At 52.2% G+C, this 20,346-nt stretch overlaps 8 protein-coding genes across 8 annotated transcripts; 5 read left to right on the top strand and 3 right to left on the bottom strand.

Annotated features, from left to right (window-relative positions):
• Nucleotides 1–206: 206 nt before the first annotated feature.
• AYL99_01795 (hypothetical protein) lies at nt 207–1,118 on the bottom strand (the record flags this gene model as incomplete). Its single annotated transcript, XM_018833311.1, has 3 exons — nt 207–697; nt 747–953; nt 1,019–1,118. The coding sequence occupies 3 exons, from the start codon at nt 1,116–1,118 to the stop codon at nt 207–209; spliced, it is 798 nt and encodes a 265-aa protein (XP_018695935.1).
• Nucleotides 1,119–2,340: 1,222 nt separating this feature from the next.
• AYL99_01794 (hypothetical protein) lies at nt 2,341–3,747 on the top strand (the record flags this gene model as incomplete). Its single annotated transcript, XM_018833310.1, has 1 exon — nt 2,341–3,747. One exon carries the CDS (start codon nt 2,341–2,343, stop codon nt 3,745–3,747), a length of 1,407 nt encoding a protein of 468 aa, XP_018695934.1.
• Nucleotides 3,748–4,322: 575 nt separating this feature from the next.
• AYL99_01793 (hypothetical protein) lies at nt 4,323–5,991 on the top strand (the record flags this gene model as incomplete). The annotated part of the gene is made up of 3 exons (XM_018833309.1): nt 4,323–4,373; nt 4,455–4,605; nt 4,664–5,991. The coding sequence occupies 3 exons, from the start codon at nt 4,323–4,325 to the stop codon at nt 5,989–5,991; spliced, it is 1,530 nt and encodes a 509-aa protein (XP_018695933.1).
• A 433-nt stretch (nt 5,992–6,424) lies between these two features.
• On the bottom strand, nt 6,425–7,637 carry AYL99_01792 (hypothetical protein; the record flags this gene model as incomplete). Its single annotated transcript, XM_018833308.1, has 3 exons — nt 6,425–6,697; nt 6,755–7,551; nt 7,607–7,637. The coding sequence occupies 3 exons, from the start codon at nt 7,635–7,637 to the stop codon at nt 6,425–6,427; spliced, it is 1,101 nt and encodes a 366-aa protein (XP_018695932.1).
• A 535-nt stretch (nt 7,638–8,172) lies between these two features.
• AYL99_01791 (fatty acid synthase subunit beta) lies at nt 8,173–14,421 on the top strand (the record flags this gene model as incomplete). The annotated part of the gene is made up of 4 exons (XM_018833307.1): nt 8,173–9,065; nt 9,130–10,001; nt 10,060–13,734; nt 13,802–14,421. The coding sequence occupies 4 exons, from the start codon at nt 8,173–8,175 to the stop codon at nt 14,419–14,421; spliced, it is 6,060 nt and encodes a 2,019-aa protein (XP_018695931.1).
• Nucleotides 14,422–15,236: 815 nt separating this feature from the next.
• AYL99_01790 (hypothetical protein) lies at nt 15,237–16,230 on the top strand (the record flags this gene model as incomplete). The annotated part of the gene is made up of 3 exons (XM_018833306.1): nt 15,237–15,320; nt 15,380–15,443; nt 15,503–16,230. The coding sequence occupies 3 exons, from the start codon at nt 15,237–15,239 to the stop codon at nt 16,228–16,230; spliced, it is 876 nt and encodes a 291-aa protein (XP_018695930.1).
• Nucleotides 16,231–16,589: 359 nt separating this feature from the next.
• Nucleotides 16,590–17,381, bottom strand: AYL99_01789 (hypothetical protein; the record flags this gene model as incomplete). Its single annotated transcript, XM_018833305.1, has 1 exon — nt 16,590–17,381. One exon carries the CDS (start codon nt 17,379–17,381, stop codon nt 16,590–16,592), a length of 792 nt encoding a protein of 263 aa, XP_018695929.1.
• A 1,298-nt stretch (nt 17,382–18,679) lies between these two features.
• Nucleotides 18,680–20,281, top strand: AYL99_01788 (hypothetical protein; the record flags this gene model as incomplete). Its single annotated transcript, XM_018833304.1, has 1 exon — nt 18,680–20,281. The coding sequence occupies one exon, from the start codon at nt 18,680–18,682 to the stop codon at nt 20,279–20,281; it is 1,602 nt and encodes a 533-aa protein (XP_018695928.1).
• Between the last annotated feature and the right edge of the window lie 65 nt (nt 20,282–20,346).

Genomic DNA, 20,346 nt, shown 5'->3' with positions numbered 1-20,346 from the left:
GGTATCGTCAAAGGCTTATGCCCCAAACTGGATCAGTACCTAATCCTAGAGAATATGAAAAGAGAAAATAGACAACTCGAGCTTAGGCATTGCAAGATGCATGCAAGTCTGCAGCCATCTCATGGGAATCGCTTCGTCGCCCAGTCTCTGCTGGCTTGGGCCACCTCTTCAGGCCGTTCCATTGCACACCAATGACCAGATTCGATCTAGGTCATCTCGAAGTCTGGCAAGTATCCCGCCTCCCTCAAGATGTTAATCAGGTCTGTCCGTCCAACGGTGTCACCCGTGCACCCGACGAAAAAGAAAGGGACATTGACAACATGATTCTCCTTGGGAATACTCTGGTCGTCTTCCCATTGGACATTGGTCAGGTGTGCCTTGTACCAGTTCGTTGGGGCCTGGAAGCCGGCCTTGGTGAAGCGTTGCATAAAGTCGTCCCTCCATTTGGGGTCGGCTGCATACGGCTTCAACGCAACCCGCTCGTTGCCCGACATGTAATTTACCATTGCATCCTTGCCGGCGAACATCGTCTTCATCCAATCAGGGTCGGCGCCATGCAGCACTGCCGAGAATCTTTCAAGTTTGCTATCGATGACTTTGTAGCCGTCCGGAAAGGTCAAGAAATACCAATACCGGAAGAGGGGATATCCAAAGCGCTCTTTGGTCAGGGCATTAAACTTAACGAGGTCGAATTTCTCTGCAGATGGCGGTCGATAAGAAATATTACACAAGATCATCCCAGATACCATTTTTGGATGGCGATTGGCAGAACCGCTGGGCCAGGATGCATCCCCAGTCGTGACCAATGACGACGACCTTCTCAATGTCCTCCGCCCTCAGGATATCCAGAAGGTCAGCGCATTGGCCAGACCATTTGTACTTGGAGACATCACGAGGCTTGGAAGTACCCGCGTTCCCGAGGCAGTCTGGAACGATAATCTGGTACGGCAGGTCTGGGAGCTGTTCAATGACCTCCGACTAGATGAAAGCGCTGTCGGGGAAGCCGTGGATAAAGAACAAAGCTGGTGAAGGGAATTGTCGTTGGTCTTGGGTGAGACATAGTATGTGTAGGTCAGTGAGCGCTCGGTCTCGATAGTCTTTTCCTCAAGTGTGGCCATTGCGAGCAGGAGTACAAGGAGCCTGCTGAAAGATTTGAATGATTGATATACTTTAACCTGAGGGAGTAAAGGAAGAAATATAGCTTGTTCAATGTCACCGTCTTATTATCCGCAAGGCGACCTACCTGCTTATGTAGCTGTTCCATTCTCCTACATCAGTCAATGCTCGAAGGCACCAATTGATAAATTAACAATCCATCAGCACCAGAGTACGAGGGATTCAGTAGACAATTTGTGATTAGACCTTGTGCCGAGGCCACCATGTGACATCTGTAACGATCACGTGGGTCGCCACGAATGAGCTCGTGGACTTGACCTTCAGCCAGAGGTTTCAAGAAGGGGCACTTGGAAAATGAGCCAGCTTCGGAGGGCGCCGCAAACACCCTGGCTACGGAGAATCCAGATGGAAATCTTTATTCTACATACTGCAAGGCGCCTCTGATGCTTTCCTCGACGTCAACCGGCGCCGCCCCCCAGGGGCGCGGCTTTCGTTCTCTCCCTTTATAGGATATGCCCGCCGCCCAGACTCGTCGATTTCGAGGAGTTCCAGAAGTGGAACTAGGATGAAAACTGAATCTGTCCCAAGTTTATACATCTGCAAGCTCTGTTCCGCCCTCTTTATCCCGAAACTCAACAATCTGCCACAGGTTTTGATTTGCATAGAGCCAAACTGGAAGAACAGGGCGAGCACAACAATCACGATGGTAATGACGAAAAACCAGCCAAGAATGAGGTTGCGCTCGTGCTTGCTGATCGCACATTCTTCTGGGAATCTATCGCCGCAACAGTCCACGCCGTCCAGGTCTCGCTTTCTATCGACTGTGAGGACGTAGTATGAAGATTTGCCGACGAAGCCACAGGTGCGGTATAACTTCCATCGAGATACACAAATTCAAAGCTCTCAAGGCGCCAATACATTTTTCTCTGCTTCATTTCCTTTCACTATCATAGAACCTTGTCGCCTTGGCCTCAAATCACACTGGGTAAAAAAAGCATGCAATGTCAGAAGCGTCACAGAGAATTCGGGGTGAAATCTCCATGCATAGTCAGCTATCGCTAAGGGTAGGCACCAATGACACAGTTGTTCTGCACAAAGTCGCCTTCCCGGACGATCTTCCCGAGTCCAATACATTGTTCGGTCCGGTGGCGAATAGGTCAGTGAGATTAACAAACGGATTGATTTACGGTATTCACTTGTTCTTCGCCCTTGTATAGGCGCGAGATGACGAACCATTTACTCCTCCCGGTCGCGGGACCAATGCAATCGTACTGGCAGCAAGAAGGGCAGAAATATCATGACGCTGTCGGCGACAATATTGTTGATCTTCCGAGTTCCTGTGAAGTCGCCATCGTAGGCGGCGGATATTCTGGCATCGCAACAGCTTACCACCTACTTCATTTGGACCATCCGCCAGCAAGCGTGGTCCTACTGGAGGCAAGGGAGCCATGCTCTGGTGCCACGGGACGCAATGGAGGGAATCTTCGCCCTGACCTTTTTTTGGGGCCCGCGCGACTCTGCAAAAGATTTGAACCATCAGCGGCATTCGAAATCATGCAATTCGAAACTGACCATCTCAGCATGATCAAGGACCTGATCTTTGAGGAGGTCATCGACTGCGATTTCTGTGAGACGACCAGTCTCCTCGTCCTCACCACTTTGGACCAAGTTGCTGCTGCACGCGAAATGTACGACACATTGAAGCAAGCGCCCCAGTTTGACAAGACTGTCTCGAATGATTTGACCTTTTACGTTGGAGATGATGCGCCACGTCGCACCGGTATGGCAGAAGCTAAGGGTTACGTTGCGATGCCGGCGGCGCATTTATCACCGTATAAGCTCCTTATGGCTTTACTGAGGCGTTGCATGGACAAAGGTCTTGCCCTCAAAAGCCATACACCCGTGTTGTCTGTACGTAGTGCAGGTCACGAAGGCCATATTCTGACCACCGAGACTGGAGCCACGACGACAGCCCACAAAGTTATCTATGCGACTAACGCCTATACATCGGCGCTACTTCCGGAATATTCCAATGCCATTATCCCCTGCAAAGGCCTCGCATGTCGCATTGCAGGCCCTGAAGGAAAAATGCTGCCCGGTCTCCCGACATCGAGCATCTTAAGCATGGAGCAGGACCCCGCATCAGATGCCACAGGGTACAATTACATGATACAACTCGCGGACAACACCATCGTGGTCGGTGGTGCTCATCACACATACAAGAAAGGTGAACCTGAGAGCTGGTACAACAACGCTGATGATAGTCATACCATTGAAGAAGCTCAGAGATACTTCGAGGCCGATTTTATGCAACGAGCGTTCATCGGATGGGAAACCACGTACGCGCAGGTTAATCAAGTATGGACAGGCATCATGGGATATAGTGCAGATTCACTACCACACATTGGCTCGATACCCAACAGACCGGGGAGTTTTGTCCTTGCGGGTTTCAACGGCCACGGCATGCCAGTCATATTCAAAGCCGCAAAGGAGCTTGCCGCGATGGTTAAACAAGGCCTCGAATACGAGCAGACTGCACTCCCAGCGCTGTATAAGACGACTGGCGAAAGATTAGCGTCCACGCGGAATGACATTCTTGGTGGACGGGGCCTAAAAGTGCGAGGAACGTGATTTGACCTGGACTGAGCGTAAAGTGAGCCTTTCTCTGCCCGGCAAGACTCAGAGCCCGCAGGACTGGGAGCCTGCCAGACTGGACTGAGACACTTCAGTCGGAGCAGCGAGATGAGGAATGTGTTTTACTCACGGTGACCCCATATATCTGAGGTTCACAGTTATGGAACTACTCGATATAGTAATATGTTCGTCCGTTTCATTGGCCCTTGCTTATTATGGCAGAATTTTTCTGCATCTACACCTTGAGCGCATGCTCCAAATGCCAGTACGCTAACAGTATGGATTCCTTCTAGGTTTATACCCGTTCCAGCTATCTCGTATCTGAAATTATGGAAATGGTGCTCTGGACGATCAATGATGCTGACGAAGGTGGCGTAGTAATACGCGAGGAGTATACAGTCAGACATAGTAAGACGATCTGGGCGCACAATTCTTAACAATCACTGCTTACACGGGAGCATGGAGGCCGCTTCTCATACATTTGGCCTACAAGAACTACGGATTAGAGCAACTTATTTGTCGGCAGTCTTCGTCTCGTCTTCACCTTTATCACGAAGCCCTCTTTGACCACTATGGCACTTCTGAGCCTTGCTGTGCTGATCATTGGAGCTGCTACTGTGCTTGTGAGTTACGTGCCACATATCTCCTTGGTTCGGAGACGCTCTCTTTTCTGAGGCATTGAAACTGACTCATAATAAATCCAGCTGCTTTTGAAAATCGGTTATCTGGCGTTTTTCCATCCGCTTGCAAAGTATCCAGGACCTTTTCTTGCCAAGTTCACCAGCTTTTATGCGGCATACCATGGATGGATGGGAGATATACATCTCGATATCTGGAGATGTCATCAGAGATACGGTAAGATGGTCGGGGCTTAGCCACTATGAGAATTGTGGTCCTCACAGAGTTTGAACAGGAGACCATGTGCGTTACGGACCGAACAAGCTTCTCTTCTGCACAGCTGAAGCATTGAAAGATATCTATAGCACTGGAACCCAATCCAATTTTGTCAAGGCCGATTCATACACCCCACTTATCCATCGAAGTCCAAACATACTGACAATTCGGGGCGGCAAAGAGCATGCGCGCCGGCGAAGAATCATGGCCCAAGGGGTCTCGGAAAAAGCGCAACGGGGATACGAGAAGAGGATTGCCGTCCATATTGACAGGCTCTGTAAGATTGTCTACTCAAAGACCGAGGCAATCAACATCTCCGACTGGTGCTACTATCTTCTGTTCGACATCATGTCAGACGTTGTTTTTGGCGCCCGGTACAACCTTCTCGAAAACGATGAGTTTCGCTATGTTCCTGATGCTATCAACAAGTCCAACGTGCGCATGTCGACGCTTTTCCAGTTCCCGCAGCTGGCGTCCTTCAAATGGACCAAGTATCTGTTCCGCGACGCCATCGCGGCTCGGAACCAGTTTGTCCCCTTTGTTTCGCGAGTGGTCAAGGAGCGTTTGCGCCGGCAGAAGATGATATCTGACAAGAAGGACGAGGTGACCGACGTCTTCGCCAATCTCGCGGCCTCCGAGGATCCTGAGACTGGCGATACTTTCACTGACAACGAGATTGCCGCCGAGAGTACCACCTTGATCGTGGCAGGCTCCGACACCACTTCAACTGCACTCTCAGGCCTGTTCTTCTACCTGGCGAACAATCCAATTGCCCGAGCAAAAGCCACAGCAGAGGTCCGTGCCAAATTCTCCTCGCGCAATGACATTATCATGGGTGCTGCGTTGGGCTCATGTACGTATCTACGGGCGTGCGTGGATGAGGCGATGCGAATGTCTCCTCCTGTAGGAGTACCGCTTTGGAGGCGTGTGCGTAGCGACGCTACGATAGACTCTCTGGTGGTGGAGGCGGGATCTGATGTCGGAATGTCCATATACACCATGCATCACGATCCGCGATACTTCGAAGAGCCCTTTGAATACAAGCCGGACCGATGGCTGGCAAACGACAAAGCTATTGAGAGGGCCCGCTCCGTCTTCAATCCCTTCTCCATTGGCAGCCGGGCATGCCTGGGCAAAGGTCTGGCCATGACAGAGCTTCTGCTGACCATGGCGACAATTTTGTTTCACGGAGACTTTGAGCTCGCCGCCGGTGACCTGGGAAAGTTGGGCCGTGGTTCTAGAGCAGGTCCCTATGGCCGGCACCGGGAGAACGAGTATCAGCTCTGGGACTTTATTACTGGGCAAAGACGGGGTCCCATCCTCCAATTTTCGTCTCGAACTGTTTGAATTTTTTCAACAAGAGTTCAAAATCAGGATTAAAGGATTAAGCGGCTTGCTGCTGAAGTCATTTGGTGAACGATTCTATGTGTATGGTGAGAGACATTGAATAGAACTAGAAGAAATTTTGCATGGCACTGGAGCTTTGAAGAAGTAGTGTTGTCTGCAAAGGAACAGGCTCCTCGTAGTAATATCTCCAATTGCTAGTCTACTACCGGCTCGTGAAGGAGAGTCTCAACTCGTCACTTGAATATCTAATCATGCTATGCTGAAGAGCCCCCAGGTCTTCCAATCTGTGTAGGAGATATGATGCTACTCCCACAAGATGGCGGTCTGGTTGCTAGTTGGGTAGAGATGATCCATAGTACACATATCGAGTGTAATGAAGCACAGGTGAACAAAGGCTTTGCACTACAGGCTCCAGAATGTCTTGCCGTACACACTAGAGACCATTCATGTCCCTGACGATCCCCGCCTTTTGACCCTTATCTGCAAATCCTGTTATCTCATGGCACCAGTTCCAAGTATCTACGGCCCGCCCTCGTTGGATATCAGCCATGAGCGATGCTAAGCCTGTGAGCTTTCCGTCTCCATCCCTGAAGGTATATTTCTCGTCCGTTGAGAGGCGGGTGATGCTGCGGACAGGTACTGCAGCTGCTGCAGTCCCAACAGCAACAACCTCATCCAACTCAGAGACCGCGGCAAACGGTAACTTCTATGTTGTTAATGATCTCCTCGACCTAGGTTTTTTGTGCGCCAGGCTTTGACTTACTGGTTCTTTGTGGATGGCCCAACCCTCCTTCTCGGCCAACTTCTGCATGCTGTCGCTCGTCACGCTCTCGATGGCCGTGGTGGTGTCCGGCACTACCAGCATGTGACGCCCGCTCGTTGTCTTGTGACCCAGGAAGCCACTGGTGGAGAACTCTTCCACAAAAGTCCTTGTGGCGCTGTCGAGGTGTAGTGTGACACCAAAACCACTTGCTTTGGCTTTTGCCGTGTGCTTCCAGACAGGTGCGTAGTTGCCTCCAATTTTGTACTGGCCCATTCCGCGTGGTGCTGCCCGGTCGAAATCTTCTAGCACCACAGCGTCGATGGCGGCTGAGCCGTGATACGGTCGGAGAGGCTGTACGTATACGGCCAAGAGGGTGTCTTCTGACGGGGCCAGCGCAATTCTGGCAGAGGCACCAAAGAGCACGGGCCGAATATATAGATACGAATCTGCCTCGGCTGGGGGGACAAATTCAGCGTTGGCCGCTACCACTTGACGGATGCATTCCAGGAACAGTTCCTCTGGCGGAGGCGGAAGACAGACTGACTCGGCAGATCTAGCCATGCGGGCAGCGTGACGATGGGGACGGAAGACGACGATGCGGTTGTCAGCTGTGCGAAACGCCTTCATTCCCTCGTAGCACTGCTGTCCGTAGTTCAGACCGGGACAGAGCCCATGGACTGTAATTCCCGGGTTTGTCACCAGGCTGGGGGTCGACCAAGTGCACTTGGTTTCACTGTACCATGCCTCAATATGCCCGTTCATGGGAATGTCATTCGCCAAGGAAAGAAAAGCCCAGTCTATCGAGAGAGCTATCAGTGAGAGGCTTGCTGGTTCCAAAGCGCCATCACCTACCAAGACCTGCCTTCGGCGCTGGGGGAGACATGGTAGTATTCTGAGCAGGCTCCAAGACGGACGGTAGTATGCGTAAGATCAAGTTGAGGTGTATCTATGAGCCACAACACTCCACATGGCTGACCCTTTCTCTCCTGAGGCGTTGTGAGTCGTTGTGAGACTGCTACAGGGGACCAATACAGCATCTGGGCTGTGCAGCGACGGCAGGGGATGGGCAGATATCTCGAACTTCATACGGAAATGCATAGTCATATTTCGCTCTGTTAGTACTATGCTTCATACAAGACCATAGAGGGGACGAAGTCTGTGCCACCTCAATGTCCGCTTGTCTTAGTAATAGCATACTAAGCTAGGTAGTCAACAGCGGAGACTAGCTTACTTTGGTTCTTGGAATGGTTTAGCCCGTATAGTAATAAAAAGGACCGAGTCTCATTGGTCGACTGAATGCCTCACAGAGCCCTGACTAGAATACCTGAGCACGTTGCTGCCTTCACCTGAACCCCCAGCAGTGGCGTCTTCCAAAGTGTCGTGTGCAAAAGATTCACCTGAAGATAGGTGTTGCTAAGATGGACAAAGTGTGGCGCGTGAGGAAGGAACTGGAAATACTGATACCGTCTCACCTTTTCGATTATGCCGAACAGCAGAGGATTGGCTATTCCACATACCTCGAAAGCCACTCGGTCGGCGAGGAACAGCCCAATCTCCTGCCTGTTGAACTCTGCACTCGCCTTATCTGTTGCATTGCGGGCCAGATACAAACCGAGCACCAAGTCGAGTTGCTTACTCTCACATGGGATCATCTTCAATCCACAATCTTGGGAGAACTTGACATTCACGCCTTAGCGGTCGCCCAGTCGACTGACCGCAGCGTACAACAGAGAATCATCCGAGGATACTTTGATGCATTTCTAGTTACTGGCATCATAGGGCGTTTGAAACCATCTGGTTTACACATCCATCACGGAGAAAAGGCAATGCTTCACGGCGTGTTTGGGGGACAGGGAAACACGACTCGCTATTTTGATGAGATCCGCAGCGTTTCATTGACCTATGGGGCCCTTGTCGATGATCTGTTGGAGACTCTGGGCCACCATCTGCTTTCTCTATCCCGAGACACGCGGGTATCAGAGCAGTACGCAAACGGGATCGATGTTCTACAATGGTTGCGCAAGCCTGCGTCAACACCAACCGAGAATGATCTTTTGGCAGCACCTGTTAGTTTTCCACTTATCGGTCTATTACAGCTGTTGTATTTCAAGGCCATTCTCTTGTCGCTCGGCCTGACACCAGCCGAAATCCCTAATGTCTTCAACGGACTCAGCGGGCACTCCCAGGGGGTGGTGGTGGCCTGCGCGCTTTCTACTGCATCAGACTGGCCTACCTTTCATGATGCCGCTCTCAAAGCTGTCACCATTCTATTCTGGATCGGTGCTCGATGCCAGCAGCATTTCTCTAAAGAGTATGTTCCCCCATTTTAGTGTCTCCTGCCAGATTAGATGTGCTAAACACCTCCTTTATCACAGGAACATCTCGCCGCAGGTTGCACAAGAGTTTCTGTCTGCTGGCTATGGCCCAACATCGCCTATGCTTGCAGTTTCTGGGCTCTGCCGCCGAGAACTGGAACTTGCTATCACCCGAACCAACGAGACTAGTCCACCCGAGAGATATGTGACACTCAGCCTCACCAACACCGACTCTCAGTTTATCGTCAGCGGATTTCCACGAACATTGGGTGCATTGATCCGAATCCTGGAATCAATAGCCCCAAAGAGTGTTTCGTCCCGAGCACGAATACCGCACTCCCAGAGAAAGCCATCTGCGTCAATGAGGTTTCTTCCCGTCACAATTCCGTCCCATTGCAAGTTGCTCGATGCAGCTATCCCTGTCATCGAAGAAGACCTGCAAGGATGCTTTTTATCCACTTCTTCTTTGAGGCTGCCCGTCAATGCCCTACTTGACGGGTCGTCTCTGACTTCATTGGGGCCGCATCAAAGAGACCTAGTCCCACGGCTGATCCGAATGGTTGTCTCTGAGCCAGTAGACTGGCCGCTATGTGCTTTTACCGGTGTAAGAAAGATAGTGGATTTTGGTCCGGGGGCCTCAACTGGTGTTGGACTTCTTACTCGGCGCAATCTGAGAGGGAATGACGCTCGGGTCATTGTCGCAGGAACTCTAGGCAGCAACAAAGAATCCGAACTAGGCTCTCTCGTCGAGCTGTTCTCGAATGAAGGTGTGCCTCTTCCGAGATTCACAGAACCATACCGCGTCTCTGTCGTCAAAACAGCCGCTGGTCCAATGATCGGATCGAAATTCAGTCGATTGTTCGGCTTGCCCCCTTTCCTCATTGCCGGTATGACACCAACGACGACACATCCTGAGTTTGTGGCGGCGGCCAGTACGTATATCTCAAAGTCACTCCGCTCTTATTACCTCGCTAACACCACAAACTGCAGTGAGAGCAGGATATCCCGTCGAGTTTGCGGCTGGCGGGTACAACAATGCCGATTCTCTCCGGTCCGCGTTGTGCAAGCTACGTGACATGATGCCTGCAGGCCGAACGATAACCATTAACATCATTTATGTAAGTCCAAAGGCGCTGGCGTGGCAGATCCCCTTGATTAGACAACTACGTGCAGAAGGGTTTCCCCTGACCGGCATGACTGTCGGCGGGGGGGTGCCATCCCTGGAAGTTGCAACAGACTACATAACGACACTAGGGCTGGACCACGTATCGTTCAAACCAGGATCTGTCGCGGGAATCCGGCAGGTCATTGAAATCGCAAGACGAATTCGACCCTTTCCCGTTGTTCTGCAATGGACAGGCGGCCGTGGCGGAGGCCATCACTCAGCGGAGGACTTTCATGCCCCCTTATTGGAGACTTACGCCGCCATCAGGACTTGCGAAAATATCGTCTTGGTTGCTGGCTCTGGCTTCGGGTCTTGCAACGATGTCACGCCCTACCTGACTGGCACCTGGAGCATGGATCATGGCCAAAGATCGGCTATGCCTGTTGACGGCGTTTTGTTCGGCAGCCGCGTCATGGCGTGCGCTGAAGCTTACACTTCTCAAGGCGCGAAGCAGGCCATCGTGGCTGCTCCTGGAGTCGATGACTCCGCCTGGGAAGGCACATACCAGAAAGCTGTCGGCGGGGTCATATCAATAGTGAGCGAAATGGGGGAGCCCATGCACGTCATCGCGACCCGTGGCGCTCAACTCTGGGCTGATCTGGACAAGAGTATCTTCTCTCTGGAAAAGAACAAGCGGGTGGCTGCACTGATGAAGAGGAAAACTGAGCTCATCGCACGTCTGAATGCCGACCACCAGAAGCCCTGGTTTGGAGAGAAGTCGGGCGGCCGAGCCTGCGATGTGACAGCGATGACATACGGCGAGGTTGCACGCAGGCTGGCACGGCTGATGTTCATGAAGCATATGGATTGTTGGGTTGACGAAAGCTATTCATCACTTTTTGCGGACTGGCTGCGGAGAATTGAGGCACGCTTCGCCAACAGCATGAGGCAGGACGAAAATAGCTTTGTTGACGACAGCGCAATATCCCGTCAGGGCCCTGATCTTGTACTGGAAACAATTCTCCGAACATTTCCAGATGCTACAACGTGGCCATTATACTCTGAGGATCATGACTACTTCCTGCAGCTCTGCAGCCGGCCGGGGCAGAAACCAGTCCCATTCATACCTGTCCTGGACGAGAATTTTGAGCGATGGTTCAAGAAGGATTCTCTCTGGCAGTCGGAACAACTCGAGGCGGTCCTCGAACAGGATGTTGGCCGCCTTATCATCCTGCATGGGCCGGTTGCGGCTCGCCACACGCGCAAAGTCAATGAGCCTGTGGGTGAGGTTCTTGACGGAATAAACCATGGTGTGATCCGACATTTCGTTGCCGCAGAATACGATGGAGACGAGTCTCGAATTCCTTTCGAAGAGTTTCTCAAGCCCAATGACTTCAACGACAGTGCTCAACGAATCCCTAACACGCCACAATCAATTTCAAGCCATAGCCCGCAAGACGACCTCTGGGTAAACGCATTGCTCAGGTGGCGATCCGTGCTGCGAGGACGCCATCTCGTGGATAATCCCATTCGGAAGCTACTCGAATTTGCGGAGGCAGACATGATCGAATCTAACAAGAGCTCAATCTCATTGTATGAAGGGGGAAGGAATGAGCCAAGAAGGTTGCTTATGCATGCTTCGAAGCGTGGCAAGGATATTACATGCCTCCTCTACACACACACCACCGCCTCCGGTCAATCAGTGCCACTAACCCTGAAATTTGAATATCATCCAGAGACCAGCTATGCACCTATCTGGGAGAGCTGGTCGGGCCGTGAGGAGAGCATCCGCAACCTGTACTGCCGCCTCTGGCGTCATGTTTGTCCATCAACGGATTCCCTGGTGTTCGAGGACAGATTTCGTGTGGAGAGGTCCCGAGTCAACGAGTTCAACAGAGCCATCAATGCATCTTTGGACAAAGTTCTACTGGACTTTGCTATAGTCCCGGCCTGGGGGGCAATATGTGGGGCTCTGTTGCATCACCCAACACAAGGCGATCTGCTCAACCTCTTATTTCTCTCGAACATGTACGAAGTCCACACCACAGCCAGCCCGATGAAGATTGGTGATGAGCTCGTAGCTAGGGCTCGAGTGACTTCTGTTGCCATTGATAATGCAGGAAAGACCGTTGAGATTGCGTGTAAACTTCGGCGGACTCCTTCTGGACCAATTCTGGTCACAATACTGTCCCGATTTCGATACCGCGGCACATATACGGATTTTGATAGCACTTTCACTCAAAGGGTCGAACCGCACTACGAACTCAAACTGTCATGCACCGCGGATGTCGCTGTTCTCGACTCCAAGCCGTGGTTTCGCGTGGATGACCCAAGGACTCTTGACAATCTCAACCTCCCCGATGTCACCTTAGAATTCCACTTGCAGACACATACGAGATGCAGCAGTGTTAATACTTCAGGCAAAGCCTATGCCAGATCCGAGGATGGCGAGCTGACTCCAATCGCGACAATCGAACTCTGCCAGAATGACTCGAACCAAAGTCCTGTCCTGTCGTATTTGCTTCGACGTGGCCGTATAGTAGACAGCAACAAGGTTCACCGGTTGTCCCCTGTTTCTCCAGCCCAGGTTAGCTACATACGCGCCCCGACCTCCAACGAACCTTACTCGGCGGCGTCAGACGACTTTAACCCGATTCACACCTCACCGTCTTTTGCACGGCTTGCAGGCCTCCCCGGAACCATCACACACGGTATGTACTGCTCTGCAGCAGTTGCGCTGGTTTTGGAAAACTACCTTGGCGGAAAAAGGCGAGTCATGAAGTACCAGGCGTCCTTTGCCGGCATGGTACTGCCAGACCAGCTACTCAAAGTATCAATTCGTCACACGGGGATGCAGGCTGGCCTCGCAATTTATGATATTGAGGTCCAAGAAGCAGAAAGTGGAACCAGAGTCCTTACAGGCTCAGCGCTGGCGACCCAGCCCGCAACCACTATTGTGTTCACCGGACAAGGCAGCCAAGAAAAGGGGATGGGTATGGATCTCTACGCCTCATCATCAGTTGCCCGGGGTATCTGGGACATAGCTGATGCTTACTTCTTGGAGCACCTTGGAGTCAGCATCCTCAATATCGTTCGAGACAACCCCAAGGAGATAAAAGTTCATTTTGGGGGAGCACGGGGTCGTGAGCTCCGCCGGAAGTACATGTCAATGCAGGATCAAGTCCAAAATGCAGAGGGAAAGTTGGAGCCAAGGCCACTCTTTCCTACGATCAAGGAAGATACCATCGAGTTTACTCATACGTCGCCCAAGGGATTGCTCTTCGCTACGCAATTCGCACAGCCTGCACTGGCTATCATGGAAATGGCCGCGTTCAGGGACATGCAGGCTTCAGGCGTCGTCGACACCGACTTTCGTTTCACGGGTCATTCACTGGGCGAATGGGTGGCGCTGGCCTGTGGAACTGATTTTCTGTCCTTGGAGGAGGTGCTGAAGTTCTTCTTCTATCGCGGCATGACTATGCAAGGCGCAGTGGAACGCGACGCGTTTGGCCAAAGTGCCTTCTCAATGGTGGCGGTAGATCCAAGCCGGATGGGAAAAGGTGAGAGCTCTCCCAGGATCAACTACAAATCATGAGCTACAACTGACGTATGTTCGTGATATTTCAGATATCGACGAGTCTGCCATAGAGGAGCTGGTGCGCCAGATTAGGGTCCAGACGGGGTGGTTCATTGAGATTGTCAACCGCAACATACGCAACAGCCAATACGTCTGTGCCGGAGATTCACGAGCGCTCGACCTTGTACAAAAAGTGGCAGACGACATAAAGGCCCTCGGCAGACCGGGAGAGGGAAATATACGTTTTGAGTCACTTATCAGCCAGAATGCTCGTACTTATGGCGGGCTTACGTCTACAAGCATCAGCCTTCAACGCGGTGCTGCCACGATTCCCTTAGCTGGTATGGATGTGCCGTTCCACAGCTCCAAGCTCCGACCGAAAATGCAAGCCTGGAAACACATGCTTGAAGGCATGGTAGGGGCAGAGTGCTTCCATCCATCGCAGCTGGTTGGGAGGTATGTCCCAAATGTGACAGGAAAGCCATTCAGCATCAGCCAGGACTACTTTGAGCACGTCTGGGCGACCACCCGGTCTCAACGCCTCAGGGAGGTACTAGACAATTGGGAGAGCTGGGTGGAGCAGGTGCAACGAGACAGAAGGACCTACTTTCCCGGGTCGTCGCAGGTCAGAGCGCTGACTAGCCAGAACAGCCGACAGATCTGCTGTTGAAAGCTCAAAGAAGCATACAAGCTAACAACCCACCAATATAGACCTTTAACAATTCTGCTCAATACACCGAGAGTCTATCCTGACAACTACATACATTAGTGTGTCAAAATTGGGGGTTTGAATGGCTGACAAGCTTCCACGGACTGCTGCGCCAATGTGTTGGTTGGAAGAAATGAAGCGAGTGGCGGCGACTCTTGACATTGCATATACTAGTACCGACGCGGTATACAGCGGTGCCAAGGCGGGAGTGGCGGGGGCGGGGCAGAAAAGCTTCTCAAAGCGGTTAGGGGTTATTATAGTGGGGAGATAACACGCCTTGTCCTAAAAGAAGGGCCACCAAAGTATTGCATATGTGGTTATATTAGACGTCAGATCATAGCTGACGTGCTTCATTGCAGCCCACTCACACTCACGGGTTGGACATTCGCCATCCAGAGGCCCTTCACCCGAATGAAAGCTAGTGACAGTGCGTCCTTGAACGTCAGATAAGAGCATCACCATCGCACTGCAGGATGACGAACGCTAAGATCCCTTCATTGCATGGTGCACGTTGATCTGTGCGGCGGGGGCAGGCCACCCCCAGGAATATCATGGCGGCGGTGATTGCGCGTCACGTTCTCGAAAGGGAGCTAACCCATTCAGCATGGGGTGAGTTGTGGTACTTACCATCGAGTCTCTCCGATCGTACGGTGTCCCGCGCACGTCTAGCCAGGAGAAGTGGCCACTTGCATACTCATCACACGCGGCAAGCTCGAGTACTGAACAATGATAAAGCAGGCAGAAATGCATTCACGTCCTCCATCATGACAACAAGCATGCCTCCTACCACCGGGCCGCAAAACATGTGTACACCACCCCGTATCGCATACGCCGACCTGATGAAGCCGGACGAGGACTGGGTATGTCATGAGCAGCACGAACAGCCGCGTCTTGACGGGTCACTGACCATTGTCCTCAGCGCGGCCTTCGGAACACAGCTGAACGCAGGAAGATCCAGAACCGTATTGCGCAGCGGGCTTACCGTCAGTTCACTTACTCGCTCTATCTTCTTTTCAGGACGAAGCTGATGCCCAACTTGCAGGACGGAATGCGCAGCGCAAGGCCAGAGAGGTTGAGGAGCTCAGGAAGCAGCTGCGCCAGTGTCAGCAAGGGAAGGGTCCCAACTCACCTCCAGCCTCGCCCTGGCACTGCCCTAGCGAACCATGGGGTGCCGCCAACATTGAACCACAGCAAATGACCCCTGGAGCGTGGTCTGCTCTAAATGACCGCCAGGGATCTGCTAGCACCGGCAGTCCCTCGTCACCGCCCAAACTACCACCGAGCAGCAGTGTCGATGCCTCCGGCTACCCCATACCATATCCATCCCCGGTATCAAGCATTCAGAAATCGGATTGCCAGAACTTGGTGCAAATGCCACCAATAACGGCTGATCCGAGGGCAGGGGAACTATTCTTTGGAGAACCAACCACTTTATCTTCTTCCGACACCGGTTTTTTGCATGGGCTTCCTGATCTGACTATTCCCACAGAAGATCTCAACTTTACTTTACCATGGGCTCCTTCCACTAGAAACCAGTCCAAGGTCGCAACACCGGAACCTGTGTCAAACACTGCCCCTCTTCTACATATGGCTGTCGCCGGAAATCACTCAGACGTCATATCAGTCCTCCTCCAAGATGCGGAAATTTCTGTCAACGAGAAAGACAATGCTGGGTTCACCCCTCTCCAATTGGCCGTCATGCTGGGACGCACTCAGATTGTCTCCCAATTGCTTGAATATGGTGCCGATGTCAAGTGTGAAGAACCCTGACAACTCCGTCCACTGAGCACACTTCATGTAAGCTTTCAAAGCGACACAGAGATCTGGCATCAGACTTGATGTTGAAAAACTACCCGGTAACTCCTTGAGATGCGAGACGCAAGTTGAGAAAACTGTGGGAGAACAATGTAGAGAAGGAGGACGGATGAAGTTTGTTGAAGGCAGTGGAGAGGGCGACCACCACCACTCCAGCCGCAGAGAACCAAATAGACATCTCGCAACAACCAGGAAGATTGGGTTTCATTTTCACCGAATAAATAGTAATTCTGTGTCATCGTGACAGCCTCTCTCAGCATGGGACATGCTGATCTCTGGCCGACGCCGTCTCATAATGCCTGATTCCTTCACTCTCAACACATGCACTCCCTGGCATATTGTAGTCCACTATCGACGCTCTTGCTAGCCTCTCTAATCACTTCACACTTGAACCCGTCACCCTTGGACTCAGAGCCAAGCAACCCAGCCAAGCGCAAGACATCTTCTGGGGGCACAGTGACTCGACCAGCCTTGAAAACGAACTTGGTTACCATGACGGCCAAAATCGATTTGCCCAGCTTTTGATCACGTAGAACTGCCCCAGGCCCCCCGGTAAGGTCTGGATCCGCAGGAAGCGTGCCGTCACCAGCATTTCCATTCAAGAAGTACGTCACGGTGAAGAGCCACTTGTGGTCCCACGCCAGGATCCTCGACGTGACATAATACTGCTGGAACAGGCGGATCTCACGCCGAAAGGTGCACTGCACGCCAGCCAAGATAAAACTTGCCGGCCCGCTAGGGAGCTCCCCCAGTGCCTGAGCGAGTAGGTTCGTCAGAAGGACTGTGCGGCTGACGTCGGCGTCGATGAAGAAGGTACTATTGGACTTGTGCAGGTTGATGTCGAGCTCCAGCAGGGTAACGCGAGTGCTTGTGACGTGACACCCGAAGAGCATCGTCGAGCGGTCCGGCTGAGAATAGGTCAGATCTTTGCCGTATCGACCTCTTGTGCCTGCCTGTCGGGCTCGTCTGAGACGAGAAATGGAGGGCAGAAGTCTGAGGGTGTGAGCGAGAGGGAGAGATTTGGCATTGGTGGCGCAGAACAAGAACCCGAGCAGCGCCGCGACAAAACACCCTCCGGCAGCCTTATAGGACGAAAACTCTTGCATCTTCTAGGAGTCGCAGTCGGCACGTGCAAAAGAGCAGTAATTCAAAGCTTCAGCCGGCCAAGTTGGAGCGAAAATATGGCGGCGATACGGTTCAATCGGTGATGAAATTACAGTCGAGCTATAACTGTCTGTACTGCTGACCCTGCGATTCAGGCCATATGTAGGCAGTCTTGTTCACTGTTTGCCGAGCACTCGGTATAGTACATTGAACTGGCCACGTTATTACCGTAGCCATTTTGCCGACAACAACTATTCCGCACGTTACAGTAAGCATGCTTAAATTTCCACCGAGCCTCCACTGCAACAGTATACCGATCGACGGCTGAGTGTATAGCAAAACAGCTTACTATACAATGAGGCAGAGGAACTTGCAGTCAGAGAGTAAAGGTACGGGCCCCGAGGCTTCTCAGTTGAACCCAAATCTGTGCGCTATCCTTTCAGGGGGAGGGGGGTTGTAGTAAGACAATGGTTGCTATCAGAACGGGATGAACACGGAAAATTGGGTAATTGCACAGATTCTGGACGTGCCAATTTTCCTTGAGTTGTTCGACACCTAGGGATCGAGATTCTAGGTCTCTTGAAGTTGGAGTGGCACATCAGTGAAACTCGGGAGGAGGTAGGGCGGAGTGATTATGCACGGTCATTGAATGGGACGGGGCGGGAGCTTCCTATCTGGAGCCAATGGAGTAGTGGGATACTGGATCGCTCCCAGCCACTGCGGGATACTTAATCTTCTTCCTGGGACCGGATCGCTTCACTCTCTGCTCTATACCCAGCCCTCACGATGGGCGACCGCAAAGCCTTTCAAATATCGATCAATCTGCCAGATCGCCACGGTGAGTGCATGTGTCCCTTAGCCACAGACCAAGAGAAGTCCAGCTTGGTTGACATCGTCAGTCCTGCTTGACTGTGAGCATCGATATATCCGACACGATGACACACAGTGCTACGATAATTTATTTATTGCAGTGCGCCATTGCATCTCAACTGGAGAAGATACATCGTCAGCCGCTAGGGCTGGAGTACGGATCTCCCAGAATCACCACCGTCCCGAGTTTCAAAGGCTGAGCCTAGAAAAAGAGACAACCATTGGAAGGCTTCTGCTTGATGCTAGCGCGAGCCCTGCCGACGGTGGTGTTTTGGTCTTTCAGATCCCCAAGGTTGATTGTCATGTTGCGTACGCAGACCCCTGGAGCTCGCGGGTAGCAGACTGTGCACTTGTTTCATCGACGCATAGTTTCTTGTCACCGCTTGGCCGAGTTGTCGGGTACAACATACACTCCTCATCTCCCTTGTGTATGGATGCGGCGGGAATCACCGAAGCTTTGAACGTATCGGCCGGGATGGTCTGGTCTCCCCTTCCTTGGAACGAAGAATCTATTCAGGAACTTGAGCTGGAGCTGGAGCGAAGGCTGGCCTTTCCCTGGCTATCCTCAAAGCCGGTCCCCACGCGTCGCGTGTGCGTCGTTCTCCTAAGTAATGTCAGCATCCCGACAACGAAAATTAGGTGGGACACAGCAGCTGCTATGGGTGTGAAGGTTGTTGTGCTGAGCACGGGCTCATGGTGGAAGGATGACAACGGACCTTGTGCACATTTAAGAGAAGCCTTCATTGACATCGATATGACAGTCGACTCTGGTTTGTCCGAGAGGATCGCCAATGCTGTCAAGTTGTATCCACAACCGATCGATGGCATTTTTGCAATATCAGATGTCCTTCTGATCCCGGTGGCGGAGGCAGCCACACAGCTTGGCTTATGGACCAGTGGTCCCAAACCCTTTACCATCTCCACAAACAAGTATCTCACACGCCGGATACTGGACCCGCTGTCACGAGAGTACTTCTGGGTGGACTCAGTACAGGCACTGGAGACGCGGCTTGCATCTAGCGATCCCGTCAACTTCCCCCTTGTCTGCAAGCCATTCCAAGGCAGAGGAAGTGAAGGCGTCTTCCGAGCCGACAACGCTGCGCAACTCCGACATGCTGTCTCTCGAGCACTGGCTTCGAAGAATGGCGCCAATGTTTTGGTTGAGCCTTACGTGGATGGGCCCGAGGTGGACTGCAATCTCGTTCTCCTCAATGGCCGCATTCTCTATTCCGAGGTGGTCGACGACTTCCCCTGCCAAGCGGATGTCGCCCAAGACCCCTCGGACAAGCTGTTTGCCGAAACCGAAGCTGTTGTGCCGTCAAGACTGCCTGCCTTCGAGCAGCATGCCATCATTGACGCCGTCCTCGATGCGGTTCTCCTGCAAGGGTTTGACACTGGAGTCTTCCACTGCGAGGCAAGAGTCCGCAATTCGTCAATGCACTACATTGTGGCCGAGGACGCCACTCTTCCGGAGCTGGAGTGGAACAAGAAGCCAATAGAGATTACAACAGAGACGCCGTCTATTTTCCTTCACGAGGTCAACGCCCGCATCCCGGGTATCGCTAGCTCTGCTGTTTCGATGCTTGCCCGTGGGATTGACTTTTGGACCTTGCAACTCCTGTGTGCAGTCAGTGACTGGTCGCGATATGAAGCGCTTTCAAATCCATTCGGTCGTGATGACCGCTGCGATCATGCATGGCTGACCAACGCCAGGGAACTGGTCACCCCAAAGGGCATTGAGGCCATGTATCCGGGTATACCGCTTGACCTACTCAACAACAAGATGGTCGACAGCAACCACAACCCGATCCGGGAGCTCGCCAAGTCTCATGGAGATCTGACAAAGTACGTGTTGCGACACTATGCCAATGTCAAGGACGCGGCACGATACGGCTTCCAGGAAGGAGAGTGGCTGTGGGGCGGTTGTATGGTGATAGTATCGCCCATCAGTCGTCAGCACGCACGTCACGTTGCAGAGAACATCCAGGACCTTTACCAGGACTTGGTGAGACAGAAGTACTATGTCGTTTAGATGTGGGCACGCTTTTGGAGATATCAACACATTGGAGAATGTTAAGCACGGCCCAATTCCTACAG

Source organism: Fonsecaea erecta (genome assembly GCF_001651985.1).
Source record: "Fonsecaea erecta strain CBS 125763 chromosome Unknown Scaff2, whole genome shotgun sequence".
In the NCBI taxonomy this organism is placed as follows: Eukaryota; Fungi; Ascomycota; class Eurotiomycetes; order Chaetothyriales; family Herpotrichiellaceae; genus Fonsecaea; species Fonsecaea erecta.
Note: the sequence above shows the minus strand (reverse complement) of the source record. Positions and strands in the feature narration are given on the sequence as shown.